The 15,482-nt window shown below is 43.6% G+C and overlaps 1 protein-coding gene across 4 annotated transcripts in view; it reads left to right on the top strand.

Annotated features, from left to right (window-relative positions):
* cenpx (centromere protein X) overlaps positions 1-15,482 on the top strand; it is a 40,053-nt gene that overhangs the window by 3,036 nt on the left and 21,535 nt on the right. For 3 of the 4 annotated variants that reach the window (XM_063030555.1, XM_063030557.1, XM_063030559.1), the window contains exons 2-4: positions 2,565-2,616; positions 4,072-4,125; positions 9,671-9,759. In XM_063030555.1, the coding sequence (XP_062886625.1) occupies positions 2,565-2,616; positions 4,072-4,125; positions 9,671-9,759 (195 nt within the window). The remainder of the gene's footprint in view (positions 1-2,564; positions 2,617-4,071; positions 4,126-9,670; positions 9,760-15,482) is intronic. The other variant, XM_063030556.1, reaches the window with a different exon arrangement.

Genomic DNA, 15,482 nt, shown 5'->3' with positions numbered 1-15,482 from the left:
TTGATGGTTTTCTGACCAAGTACGAGGACGATATGAAGATAAGTGGAGGGTTGAGGTAGCAGAGAGGCTGGAGAAAGATTTAGACAGATTAGGAGAGTGGGAAAAGAAGTGGCAAATGAAATACCCTGTCAGAAAGTGAATGATCAAGCACTTTGGTAGAAAGAATAAAAACACAGACTATTTTCTAAATGCGGAGAAAATTCAAAAACCAAAGGTTCATTTTATTATCAAAGTACGTATGCAGAATACAACTCTGAGATTTGTCTTCTCCAGATAGCCATAGAGTACAGAAAACTTTAAGTAGTTGAAAGATGTCAACCCACCCCCACGTGAAAAGAAAAAGAAACAAAGACTTGCAAACCCCAACCAGCCCCAACGCCTCCCTCAAACAAAAGCTAACAGATTACCCAAGTCCCCAGCCCGCCAATCTGGAACAGGAAAGAATGGGCGAGAACACGAGAAAACCATCGAACTGAAAGAGGCCAATACATACTACAGTTCAATCCAGAAATCTCAGAATTTCGATAACCTCTTCAAGAGCATCAGGACCCAGTGGCCCTCCAATGGCAGTGACTTGAGCCGGCGGCCCCTGCGAGAATCACTTGCTTTCCTCTGCGTTTGCCTCAATGTTTCAATCTACCTTGATGCTTTAATTGGGGAGAAATGTACTGTGATCAGCTACATCTCTGAGCTCCTCCTCATGGTAGCCCGTGCTTACATTTCTCTCCTGGAGGCTTCTCGGGGACAGCAGAGCACTAGCTCACTCGACCGAACTACAGACTGTAAGTCACAGGCTCCGACAGTCTAAAAAACAAAATTAAGATTAAAAAGAATAAGTAGAAGACATAGAAAAACTGAAATGATTGACTCTCTCGGAGATATCATCCAAAGTGCAAAGGGACTTGGGCGTCCTTGTGCAGGATTCCCTAAAGGTTAATTTGCACGTTGAGTTGGTGATGAGGAAGGCAAATGCAATGTTAGCATTCGTTTTTATTAGAGGACTAGCATATAAAAGCAAGGATGTAATACCTTAAAGAGCACAGGTGAGGCTTCCCCTGGATTATTGTGAGCAGTTTGATGTCCCTTGTTTGAGATAGGATGTGCTGTCATCAGATAGGACTGAGAGGAGGTTCATGAGAATGACTCTGGGAATAAAAACCTTATCGTCTGTGGAACGATTGATAGCTCTAGGCCTTTACTCACTGGAATTTACAAGGATGAGGAGGGATTCTCAGTGAAATCCACTGCATGTTGAAAGGCCTGGATGGAGTGGATGTGGATAGGATCTCCCGTTTGGTGGGGGAGTGTAGGACCAGGGGGCACAGCCTCAGAGTAGAGGGATGTCTATTTTGAGTGGAGATGGGGAGGAATTTCTTTAGCCAGAGGGAAGTGAATCTGTGGAATTTGTTGCCGCAAGTGGCTGGTGAGGCCAAGTCACTGGGTGTATTTAAAGTGGAAGTCGATAGGTTTTTGATTAGTCAGGGCATGAAAAGTTACAGGGGGAAGGCAGGAGAATGGGGTTAAGAGGGAAATGGATCAGCCATGATGAAATGTCAGAGCAGACCCGACGGGCTGAATGGCCTAATTATGTTCCATGTCTTATGCCCTTAATGGTCTGATGGCAGGTCTTGGCCTGAAATGTCGATTCTTTATTCCTCCTCATAGATGCTCCTGACCTGGTGAGTTCCTCCAGCATAGTAACTCAGTTACTTTAGGTCTCGAGCATCTGTAGAACCTCTTCTCTTCTTCATTAGGAATTCTAGTTAGCTCCATTTATTTCATTGTTCTGTGCCTTGCAGCAGGATATATAATTTTTTAAGGGATTCATAGCTGGTACAACATTCTGAAATGTTATGTTAAACTAGGAATATTCCAATCTGACTTGATTACTTTGCATCTCTGTGTTGTTGATCAACGTTGTCTATTCTTTCCTGAGATATGAAAAGATGCAAACTTCAGATTGAATTCTCATCCAAAAGAATAATTTTTGAAAGTAATGTTGTGCAGTTAATGATTTAATTCCAATCAGTTCCTCTTAAGGTGTATTCTGGAGTTAGGGTATATGGCAAATATGAACTTCAGCAACCAGTCTTCAAACCTGAATGTGGATTGCGGACTGAATTCAAAATGCAACTCAGAACTGTAAATTGCAGATCAGGACACCCACTTAACTGATATATGTCTGCATATGCATGAATGCAATCGACATCCCATTGCATGGATAGAACTCAGATGATAGCACTTAATAGTAAATTGCAGACCAGGAGACATCCAATTGACTGAGATATCCTAATAGACATGAATGCAATGACCTCTCCATTGCATGAATACCACTCAGAGACCACAGTAATTAACAGTCATCTTGGGTGGGTTGTCAGGCAGCCTCTCTCTTGAGTGACTCCAAAGGCTTGTATGTGTGTGTGTCACCCAAATAAGATACTACTTTATATCTACCAACTGTGTTTCAGATTGAATTCATGCAAAAGAACAATTTTTGAAAGTAATAGTTGTGTAGTTCGTGACTTAATTCCACTCTGTTCCCTCTGTTTATTTCTTTATTCCAGGAATTGATCAGTAAGTTGTTGTACTTCTATTTTACAGACCAGAAAACAAAAGGTAAGGAGCTTATTTGATTTAATGTGGAATAAGTAGAATAGCTTTTTAGAAGTGTTACATAGCTGTAGTGATAAATCTATATGCACCCATTTAAGAAATAACATTGTGGTTAAAATGCTAAAATCCATTTTGTGCAATGTTTTGTGGCATTGTAGCACAAAGCTTAAAGACCATTTTGCCAAAGAGAACCTCTTCCTTTTCTCATTGCCGCAGTAAAAAGCAGCCAGCACAATCAAAGACCCCAGCCTCGCCGGACATCCTCTCTATTTCTATCATCAGGCAGGAGATACAAAAGCTTGAAAGCATGTATCACCAGACTCGAGACCAGTTTCTACACCGCTTTTGCAAAAGCGGGAAGCGAGCATGTCATGGGTGGTGGGCATCTCTGATGATGGGTGCTGCTTTCCTACAATAACGCTTTGTGTAGATGTGGAGGGTGGGCTTTAACGGTGATGTATCCACTACATTTTGTAGGGTTTTATGTTCAAGGGTGTTTCCACACCAAGCTGTGATGCAGCCACTCAATATACTCCCTACTATGCATCTATAGAAGTTTGTCAAAGTTTTGGATGTCATGCCGAGTCGTCACAAACCCTGACGGTAGAGGCTTTGCTGTGCTTTCTTCATAATGGTACTTATGTTTTGGGCCCAGGACAGATCCTCTGAAATGACAGCAACGAGGAATTTGAATGACCCTCTCTACTTCTGATAAGGACTGGCTGATGGACCTCTGGTTTCCTGCTCCTGAAGTCAATAATCAGCTGCTTGGTCTTACAGACATTGAGAGAGAGGTTGTTGTTGTGGCTCCCCTCAGCCAGATTTTCAGTTTCCCTCCTGCATGCTGATTCATCACCATCACCGATTTGGCCTGTGGGACAGTGGAGTCATCAGCAAATTTGAATATGGCGTTGGAGCTGTGCTTAGCCACACAAAACAAGTCGAGCAGGGGGCTGAGCACACAGCCTTGTGGTGCACCTGTGCTGATGGGGATTGTCGAGGAGGTGTTGCCGATCTGAACTGGCTGGGGGAATATATGACACAAAATTCTGGAGAAACTCAGCAGATCAGGCAGCGTCTCATTTATTTACTGAGACACAGCGTGAAGTCGGCCCTTCTGAGCCATGCTGCCCAGCAATCACCCAATTTAACCCTAGCCCAATCACAGGACAACTTACAAAGACCAATTAACCTACCAACTGGTATGTCTTTGGACTGTGGGAGGAAACCAGAGCACCTGGTGGAAACCCATGCGGTCACGGGGAGAACGTACAAACTCCTTACAGGCAGTGTGGGTGTGCTTTTTGTGTGTGTTACTCTGGATTTCTTGTGTTTATGAATATTTATTGTTCTGTCAGAGATGGAATTCTCTCCCTGCAAGGAACGATTACTGTCGTGGGGAATAAGACTTTTAAAAGTCCTTAACTACTTAATCTAACATTGTCTGTTTATTTGCAGTCAGTGGTGATGCTGTCATCATTATGTGTGAAATGATAAAGTTATTTGTTCTTGGTAAGTTTGCACAATAAGTAATTGTGTACAGAGAAATATTATACTTCATAGAATGTACTAGACTTTGGTCAAGATGCAATTAACATTATCAGAATCAGGTTTATTATCACTGGCATGTGTCATGAAATTTGTTAACTTAGCAGCAGTACAGTGCAATGTGGTAATATAGGAAAAAATCAATTACAGTAAATATATATAAAATAGATTTAAAATGGTGCAAAAATAGTAATATTATGTATTTTTAAAAAAGTCGGGTGGTGTTCGTGGGTTCAAAGTCCATTTAGGAATCGGATGGCAGAGGGGAAGCAGCTGTTCCTGAATCACTGAGTGTGTGCCTTCAAGTTCGGTACTTCCTTCCTGACAATAACAATGAAAAGAGGGTATGCCCTGGTTGATGGGTGGGGGGAGGGTTGTTAATAATGGACGTCACCTTTCTGAAGCACCACTTCTTGAAGATGTCCTGGGTACGATGGCGGCTAGTACCCAAGATGGAGCTGACTAATTTTACAACTTCCTGTGGCTTCATTCGGTCCTGTGCAGTAGCCCCCGCCCCGCCCTATACCAGACGGTGATGCAGCCTGTCAGAATGCTCTCCACAGTACACTTATAGAAGTTTTCGAGTGTTTTAGTTGACAAACCAAATCTTTTCAACTTCATAATGAAATATAGTCGCTGTCTTGCCTTCTTTATAGCTACATCAATATTGGGACCAGGTTAGATCCTCAGAGATCTTGACACCCAGGAACTTGAAGCTGCTCACTCTCTCCACTTCTGATCCCTCTATGAGGATTGGTATGTGTTCCTTTGTCTTACCCTTCCTGAAGCCCACAATCAGCTCTTTCGTCTTACTGACGTTGAGTGCCAGGTTGTTGCTGCGACACCACTCCACTAGTTGGCATATCTCACTCCTGTACGCCCTCGCGTCACCACCTGAGGTTCTACCAACAATGGTTGTGTCATCAGCAAATTTATAGATGGTATTTGAGCAATGTCTGGCCACACAGTCGGGGGTATAGAGAGAGAGTAGAGCAGTGGGCTAAGCACACACTCCAAGGTGCACCAGTGTTGTTAGTCAGCGAGGAGGAGATATTATCACCAATCTGCACAGATTGTGCAGATTACTAAAGTAATTTGGTTTGACTGAATGGAATGATTTAACCAAAAATATACGCCAATTTAAAGTGTCATAGGTTCACAGAGCTCGAGAGCAGAGATATCGACTTTTCAGTCCCACTCATTCTGGCCAATCAAGCGGTTCCTCACTTTGGAGTGACAAAATAGGAGAAGCACCTTGTTAGACGTGGAGGCGTAGCTAGGATTCACAGCAGCGCCATGTTCTCGTGGTGGCAGTGGCCAGTGCTAGAGGATATCCGTTTACAGAGAGTGAGGGTAGCTTAGGGGAGATGTCAACGGTAGGGTTTTTGCACAGAAAGTGATGGGCGCCTGGAACACACCACCGGAGTGGTGGTAGAGGCTCATACCATAAGGGAGTTTAAAAGCCTCTAAGACAGACACATGCAAGTATAGGCTGTGTAGGAGGGAAGGGTTAGATTGATTGTGGAGTATACACAACATCGGGGGCCGAAAAGCCCATACCATACTGTGCTGTTCTATGTTTTAATCCCATTTGCCTGCATTTGTCCCATATCCCAAATATTTTTTAAATGTTGTAACAGTACTTGCCTCTACCACCTCCCCGAGCAGCTCTCTCTATTTACCAGCACTCTGTGGAAAATCCTGCTTCTACAGGTCCCCTTTAAATATTTCCGTTCTCACCTTAGGGTTCCCCTACTGTGACTGTCTACTCTGTCTATACCCTTCATAATTTCATAAATCACTCTAAGGACACCCCTAAGTCTCTTTCATTCCAGAGAAAACAGTCCCAGCTTATCCAATATTTCCAGCTTCCGCTCCCTTCCTTTGCAATCCCGATGAAGGGTACTGGTCCAAAACGTTGACTGTTTATTCTTCTCCATAGATGCTGCCTGACCTGCTGAGTTCCTCCAGCAAGTCCCATATAACTCCCAGCAGTATACTTACGAATTGTTTCTGCCCTCTCTCTAGCTGAGTCACAACCTTTCTGTAGCTGCCCTGTGTGGTAAAATATTGTTTGTACAGGCAAGTAGAAACATTAAGCATGCAGTTTAAAAGGTACAAACAAGAGAAAATCTGCAGATGCTGGAAATCCAAAGCCACGCACACAAAATGCTGGAGGAACTCAGCAGGCCCAGACAGCATAGAAGGAAAAGAGTCAATTGTCGACGTTTCGGGTCGAGACCCTTCAGCAGGACTGGAGAAAAAAAGATCAGGAGTCAAGTCAAGTCACTTTTTATTGTCATTTTGACCATAACTGCTGGTCAGTACACAGTAAAAACGAGACAACATTTTTCAGGACCATGGTACTACATGAAACAATACAAAAACTACACTGAACTACGTAAAACAACACAAAAACTACACTAGACTACAGACCTACCCAGGACTGCATAAAGTGCACAAAACAGTGCAGGCATTACAATAAATAATAAACAAGACAATAGGCACAGCGGAGGGCAGTAGGTTGGTAGTCCGATGGCTTGGGGGACATAAACAGCTGAACAACGGTGTCTAGGATTCCGTCTGTTCTGTACTCCTGCCGAGTATTTCGTTGGAGTCGGATGTAGTCCCATTTGATGTCTATTGGAGAGCAGAATGGACGGGAGAGCCATTAGCGTCAGCGTTAGAGGGTGGCGGGAGGGGAGGGAGAAACACAAGGTGATGGGTGACACCAATGTGAACTGAAACCAGCCTTGGGTGTTACCCTTAGCCAGTGAGACCGTGGGTTCCAGCGGGGATGCTTCTGCTGGCATTACACCAATACCAGCAACAACGTTGTGTGTTTAAATGGCCTTTTTCTTACTTGTTTGTCCATGAGATGAGAATTAGGGTAAAAGTGGCCTTCTGTTATTCACAGCCTTGTCCTGTCTTTTGGTTGATGTCTGTTCTATCTTCCTTCGCTCTCTTTGTAATTTGAGAACTTTCTAAAAATCCTGATAACCTTTGCCATTCTAGTGAAAGATCAGTTACTGAAATGGAAGTTTTGTTTCTCTGCTTGACTCGCTGAATTGCTTTCGCTGTGTTTATATCCCTTTTCTGACATGTATGTCTTCCTTTTTGATGTTTTGTCCGGCCCTATTTAATGGATAGCATGCTTGGCCATTTCAGAGGACAAATACAAACAGAGTGTGTCAAACGATGCAAAGCTGCCTTCCCAGTGAACCACAGGAATGTTTCTGCATTCTGGTAGTTTCACGCTGACATTGATAATAACAACTCTCTGCTTGACGTTTATTTCCAGTAAAATTCTGATAATCCACCAGTCAGTAATGCAGAAATCTGGGTGATTCAGTGTCTGACTGTCTGGGGCCTTGTTTTCCCTGAGTGCGCTTGAAGCCCACTGGGACCCTAAACACTCATTATTTCTAAACAAAGTCAGCTAAACACAAAGTGCTGGAGGAGCTCAGCAAGTCAGGCAGCATCTTTGGAGGGGAATATGCACTCAGCGTCTGGGGCCGAGACCCTTCATCAGGACCGGAAGGGAAGGGGGCAACAGCCAGAATAAGAAGGTGGCAGGGGAGGGAAGCACAAGCGAAGGTTCTCTGCAAAAGGCAGGATCTCCTGATAATTTCTCATTCCCATTCTGACATGTCTGCTCATGGCCTCTGCTGCAATGATGAGGCCAAATTCAGGCTGGAGGACCAACACCCCATTCTGTCTGGGTAGTCTCCAACCTGATGGCATGAACATCGATTTCTCTTAAGTTCTTCCCCCTCCCAGCCCACTGCACCTCCCGACCCCTCTCCTTTTTCCATCCCCCATTCCAGTTCTCCTTTGAATACTTTTCTGTTCCTCTCGCATAGGCAACAAGGGTAGAAATGTAACTAGATTCTATATTAATCTAAGCGTAACCTAATTGCTGCTGGGATCTTCTGCTCGAATTCTGTTTCTCTGTAACACGATGAATGTGTCCTTTCTGAAAATGTCAACATCACCCAGACACACAAGAAGAGGCTCCTGATTGCAACCCCACTCTTTGTGTCACCCTAGTCACCTCTCTAAAGGCCTTTGTTACTTTACTCTAGTCACCTCTCTAAAGGCCTTTGTTACTTCAGCCTTGCATCCCTGGGTGACGGTAAATCAGTCCAAGGGGAGTGAAATTTTCTTCCAGTTAAATATTACCAGCAACTCCCTTCATTTAATTTCTTCTCTGGTCAAAGTTGAATCAGAATGCTTAATATTTGATTTTGATGTCTTCTATATCCCCTCTATCTTGATCTTTACTACTCCACATTCCCTTTCTCCCGGCCTGACACTGCACATGTTCAATTAACTTTCCTTCGAAGCTTTTAGAGAAGATAGAACAGTACAGTACAGAAACAAGCCCCTCGGCCCAGAGTGTTGTGCCGAACCAAATAAATTAGTAGTCAAATGGTCAACAAAGCTAATCTCTTATGCCTACACAATGTCCATATCTTTCCGTTTTCCTCGTATTTATGTTGCTGTCTAAATATCTCTTAAAATTCCCTGAAGTTTCTGCCTTTACCACCACTCCAGGCATCACCACTCTCCGTGTGTTTTTAAAAAAAATCTACTTTGAAATGACCCCCTCTCACCTTAAGTGCATGTCCTCTGGTATTAGACATTTAAATATACTTCAGTTAAGCTTATATTTCATCTTAATTCTTCCAATATCGTACCCCATTCTTTCTCTCATAAGCCTTCAAAATGATGATCCTAGCTCCAATTGCTATGTTGGCCATCGTTCACTAGTGCAATTCTTTTTCATAATTCACATATTTCAAAATTTAAAGCAAATATATTATCAAAGTAGGTATCATTTTCTTGCAGGCATTTACAGGGAAAATAAATACAATAGAATTTTACGAGAAACTAACCGATGTGCGAAAGAAGGCAAACTGTGCAGATAAACGTAATACGGAGAACATGAGTTGTAGCAAGTCCTTGAAAGTGAGTCTGAAGGTCATAGAATCTACAAAATTTAAGGTCTCATTTGCGGTATTCATTGTCTGTATCTATAGCCTTGTAAAACCATTGTAGAACACAGAACATGCAGTACAGTTCAGCACAGGAATGGGCTCTTCTGCTCACAGACTTGTGTGACTTCCAGTTCTAGTTTACGCTCACCTCATTTAGATCACTGTTCATTAGCTTAGGTCTTGGCCTGAAATTTCTTTGCACCTCTCTTCTTTTTAATCCATTTTTCGCCTTTCACTAAGATGCAGGCGTTATCATAATATTCCCTCCGTGACTGTTTAAAATGGACTTTTTTTTTTGTTTCTCTTCGATGAACAACCTTGTGATGTAGTCTTAAAAGTGTAGTGTTTGTTCTAGTTTACAGATCTGAGTTTCCTCAGAAATCATTGCTAATGTCTCTCGTCACCAGAGTTGAGGAATTTTTTTGTTCAATATCTGCATAAGTTCAGTGTGTATGTTGCAGCTATTTTTAATTAAAAAAAAATCTTTTCCCTGTTTGCATTGTATCCAGAGGCGGCAGCTCGAACGGCCAGGCAGGCTTCCTCTGAAGACTCGAAGGCAGCGGAGATTGACCATTTTGAGAAGGTTTTGCCCCAGCTGGTATGTAAATGATATGCACTAAAGCTTGCAGACTCTCTGCTGCAGGGAAAACTTGAAGTACTGTCATTATTTAAATGATACCTTGAGTGTAATGGACAAAAAGTGGAACTATCTCCACATACCATCTTGCTCCGTCTACCATTTAATCTTCAGCCCATGTCAAGCTGCTTACTGAATAGTCAGATTTGTCCATTGTGAAGGAGAATGGGGCCATGTTTACCTCCCATGTAAATACAATTGGCACTTTCCCTTTGAGTAAAAGGAGCACATTCTTCATTCTACATCGAAGAAAGAGGGGAATCAAACTTCATAACAGAAATAGTTTTCAAAAGAGAAGCTTGCTATTCAGTAACTGTGGCTTCCTTTTTAAAACAACAGTAAAATTGCTCATCCAATAGAATGTGTTAACGTTTCACAAATTCTTTGTTTTTTCAATTCAAGTTTAATTGTCGTTCAACCATACATGAATACCCACGAATACAGCCAAACGAGACCGTGTTACTATGGGGTCAAGGTGCAAAACATAGTACCAATAGTCACACCCAGCACAAAGTTCGCATAGCACATACAACATGGCAAGCACGTGTAAGATAATAAGATACAGCCACGGGGGTGGGGAAGGGTTACATTCAGTTTGGCAAAATGCACAAGGAAAATACAAATCACTGAATATTTCTTTGGCAGATGGCCTACCACTGTAAATCACAGTTTAGTCCTAACACAATCCATTGGCTCACAAACAGCTAATGGGAAGCAAAGTGTCGCAGTTGAAGGTTAGACAAATTCTTTCCCTTGTGACCGTATCCTAGTGTTTAATTTCCTGCATTTTCCATCAGTTGTCCTTTGTCAGTAAGCTGCAGATGGAAATGTCATGATCAATCTGTGCTCTGTTTGCCCACCCACCTATGTACCTACCTACTGACTCACTCTCAAGTTACTCACCCTGGAACAGCACTGCCCAGCAACCCACCTGTTTAACCCTCGCCAAATCACAGGACAATTTAAAATGACCAGTTAACCAGTGCGTCTTGGGACTGTGGGAGGAAACTGGAGCACCCGGAGGAAACCCACGCGGTCATGGGGAGAACGTACAAACTCCTTACAGGCAGCGCTGAACTCTGATGCCCCTGTAATTGCGCTATGGTAACCACTATGCTGCGGTGATTGAAAATAGTCAAAAGGAGCGAGTATCAGCTTCGTAGTGAATTTCAGTGACCTGCTAATGAAATGATAGAGGGAACTTTAGTGACGTTTGTTTATCAGGAAATGTGCGAAGATGCCTCTCATGAAAATGAATAAACAGCCTTAAGGGGAATCATCTGCAGGCCCAGGACCAGAGCATATCTGCTCAGGAATGGGACAAGGTTCAGTGCGGAGAAATATGGGCCTCAGGTAGTTGCAGGTGTAATAACAATAAGGGATGCTATGGTAGCGTAGTGGTTAGTGTAACGCCTTACAGCACCTGCCGTAAGTTTGGGGTTCGATCCCATCTGCTGTCTGTAATGAACTTGTACGTTCTCCCCACGACTGCATGGATCTCCTCCGGGTGCTCTGGTTTCCTCCCACATTCCGGAGACCTACAGGTCAGGATTAGTGAGTCGTGGGCACAGCCATGTTAGGTGCCAGAAATACGGCGACACTTACGGGCCAGCGCAATCCTTGCTGATTTGATGCAGACAAAGCGTTTCGCTGCATATTTCGATGGACGTGACAGATAGTATTTAATCGTTTGGTAAGTAAGATTAAGATTGAAGAACCAGCTTTGGAGGAAAAATATAACTCTGGAAAGTTTGATTCATGATTTAAATGTTTATATTGTTGCGTATGATTTCATATTTCAGCATATTTTCTGGAATTGCAGGGCTTGTTGATTTTTCCTTATTGTTTGGTATAATAATTGGCCAGCCGGTGGCATAGAGGCATGGCGCTCCAGACTTCGAGGCGAGTGGTCCCAGGTTCGAATCCGGCCGGACCCTTGCACGCCTTCCATCTGTGCTGGGCTGGACGTCGAGCTAGTAACTTGGCCTCTTTTTTAAAAAAAAAGGCAGACAAAAATGCTAAACAAGCAGGAAGGTTGCTGCCTGATGCACCACAAGGGACAAGAAGAACAACAACTATTACAATGTAGACTCAATGGCCACTTCATTAGGTACACCCATATGCCTGCACGTTAATGCAAATATCTAATCAGCCAATCATGTGGCAACAACTCCACGTATAAAAGCATGCAGACCTGGTCAAGAGGTTCAGTTGTTGTTTAGATCAAATATCAGAATGGGGAAGAAATGTGATCTAAGTGACTTTGACCGTGGAATGGTTGTTGGTGCCAGACGGGGAGGTTTGAGTATCTCAAGAACTGCTGATGTCCTGGGATTCTCACACACAACCGTCTCTAGAGTTTACGGACAATGGTGCAAAAACCAAAAAATCTAGTGAGCAGCAGTTCTGTGGGTGAAAATGCCTTGAAAATGAGAGAGGTCAGAGGTGAATGACCAGATTGGTTCAAGCTGACAGGTAGGTGACAGTAACTCAACTAATCACGCATTAGATTATGAAGACACGTAGTCCCCTTTTATTGTCATTTAGTAATGCATGCATTAAGAAATGATACATTATTTCCTCCGGTGTGATATCACAAAACACAGGACAAACCAAGACTGAAAAAACTGACACCACCACATAATTATACATGTAGTTACAAACAGTGTAACAATACCATAACTTGATGAAGAAGTCCGTGAGCACAGTAAAGTTCAAAGTTTCTCAAATGTCCCACGTCTCACGCAGACGGGAGAAGGAAGAAAAACTCTCCCTGCCATGCCGACCACAATCCGACTCTGAGTCATCCGAAAACTTCGAGCTCTGATCGGCTCTCCGACACCGAGTACTGAGCGCCATCTCTGTCCGATCGATTCGACCGCCTTCTCGGTCGCCAAAAGCAGGCAAGGCCGGGGATTTTGAGGCCTACCCTCCCAAAGGTTCCCGACCACGCAGTAACGACAGCAGCGGAGTTTCAGAAGTTTCTCCAGATGTTCCTGTGTGCTTTCATGTCCATTCTCCATCAAATCAGAATTGTCCATGGCCCCTATTTAACAGATATGACATCATTTTTCACCGGAGAGCTGCACACACATGGTGCGCTGCCATCTTCTCCTCCCGCCTTACAACAATGGTGTGCAGAAGAGCGTCTCTGAACGTACGTGAACGGGCTACGGCAGCAGTGGCTTCCACTCCTGTAGCCGATGAAGCAGCCACAGGGTGCATATTCTCTGAAACTGAGTGCCCGAGATGCTGCAGGCAAGTTTTCCATTGTTCTCATGCCTCACCGTAGTTGTGCTCATGACAATGAACTCAACGTGGTTAGGTTCCAGTTGGAGCAGTTGGGTTCTGAGAACCCCATGACTATAAGTAGATCAGAACAATGGAAAGGGTATGACAGTATAAACCTGAGAATATACAGTTACAGCTAGCAAGAAGTGTCCTTATTTGAAGCCCAGAGAGGACCTTTAAGTTTTCACATTATCTGTGTGTTTAAAACAACACACATCAAAGTTGCCGGTGAACGCAGCAGGCCAGGCAGCATCTCTAGGAAAAGGTACAGTCGACGTTTCGGGCCGAGACCCTTCGTCAGGACTAACTGGGTTTCCTGACGAAGGGTCTCGGCCCGAAACGTCGACTGGACCTCTTCCTAGAGATGCTGCCTGGCCTGCTGCGTTCACTGGGAACTTTGATGTGTGTTTCCAGCATTTGCAGAATTCCTCATGGCTGTGTGTTTAAAAGTTTGTTTTCACTGGTTGGTGAATGAATAATTAGAGAGCACACAGAGTTACTAAGGAGTATAGAAGCTGAGATTTTCTTTCACAAGATCTATCATGAGTGTTTAATAATAAAGTCTGCCATTACTTAGAGATTGATTAGATGATTAAGCAGTATGACATCACAGAATTAGAATACTTTGTCCTGTCGAGTACGTGAGTCAAAGAGTACTACAGCACAGAAGTACATCGGCCCATCCAGTCTGTGGCTGCCTAGTCCGATCGACCGGTACACGAACCATTGCCCTCCAAATCCCCCCATACTTTATGCCGTGATTGCTATGAATCCTGGCTTGGCGCTGATCCAATGCGGGTAACTACACTGGGATAAACTAATGTTTCTTCCCTTGATTAGATTAGTTCCACTAAACCCGTGAGGAGCTGAGTAGAACACATCTGTTCTGAGTAGAACACATTCAAGCTGGCAGGCTTAATCTTTGAGCCACGCTGAGGAATTTCAGAATCAGGTTTTATTATCATGGATATACATTTGGCCACTGATTATGTACCTCCTGTACCTAATAAAGTGGTCACTGAGTGGACATTCATGATCTTCTGCTGCTGTAGCCCATCCACTTCAAGTTTCGGCACGTTGTGCATTTAAAGATGCTCCCCTGCACGCCACTGGTATGTGTGGTTATCTGAGTTCCTGTCAGCTGAAACTGGTCTGGTCTTTCACCTCTGACCTCTCTCATTAGCAAAGCCTTTTCACCCACAGAACTGCTGCTCACTGGATGTTCTTTGTGCCATTCTCTGTCAACTTTAGAAACTGTTGAAAATCCCAGGAGGTCAGTTGTTTGAGATACTCAAACCACCCTGTCTGGCACCAACAGTCATTCCATGATCAAAGTTACTTGGATCACACTTCTTCCCCATTCTGATGTTTGGTCTGAACGACAACTGAACCTCTTGACCCTGTCTGCATGGTTTTATGCATTGAGTTGCTGCCTCATGACTGGCTGATTAGATATTTGCATTGATGAGAAGGTGTGCAGGTGTAAATATTACAGAGGCCACTCAGTATATGTCGTAAAATTTATTGTTTTGTGGCAGCAGTACAACGTAATACATAAAAATTACTATAAATTACAATATTTATTTATTATGTATTCTTAGTGCAAACAGGGAGTAAAATAGTGAGATAGTGTTTGTGGCTTCGAGGACCATTCAGAAATCTAATGGCAGTAGGGAAGAAGCCAAAACATTGATGGTGGGACTTCTGTACCTCCTCCCTGGTGTTAGGAATGAGAAGGGGGTATATCATAAGACCATAAGATAGAGGAGCAGGAGGCCATTCGGCCCATTGAGTCTGCTCTGCCATTCAATCATGGGCTGATCCAATTCTTCCAGTTGTTCCCACTCCCCTGCCTTCTCCCCATACCCTTTTATACCCTGGCTAATCAAGAACCTATCTATCTCTGCTTTAAATGCACCCAATGACTTGGCCTCCATGCCACTCGTGGCAACAAATTCCACGGATTTACAGCCCTCTAATATCTCCGCATCTCTGTTCTAAATGGACGTCCTTCAATCCTCTTGTCCTAGACTACCCTACCATGGGAAAATAACTTTGCCATATCTAATCTGTTCAGGTCTTTTTAACATTCGGAATGTTTCTATTGGATCCCCCTTCATTCTCCTGAACTCCAGGGAATACAGCCCAAGAGCTGCCAGACTTTCCTCATACGGTAACCCTCTCATTCCTGGAATCACTCACGTGAATCTTCTGTGAACCCTGGAAGACGAGGCTCCCTTATGACGGACGCCACCTTCCCGAGGGTTCTCCGTTTGAATGGTGGGGCCCGTGACGGAGCTGGCTGTGTCTACACCCTGTTTTTTTGATCCTGTGCATACCACCCATACCAGACAGTTAAAATGCTCTCCACTGTACATATCTATAAATTTGCT

The sequence above is a fragment of the Mobula hypostoma genome, chromosome 22, assembly GCF_963921235.1.
Source record: "Mobula hypostoma chromosome 22, sMobHyp1.1, whole genome shotgun sequence".
In the NCBI taxonomy this organism is placed as follows: domain Eukaryota; kingdom Metazoa; phylum Chordata; class Chondrichthyes; order Myliobatiformes; family Myliobatidae; genus Mobula; species Mobula hypostoma.
The sequence above is the reverse complement of the archived record's forward strand: the minus strand, read 5'-3'. Positions and strand labels throughout refer to the sequence as shown.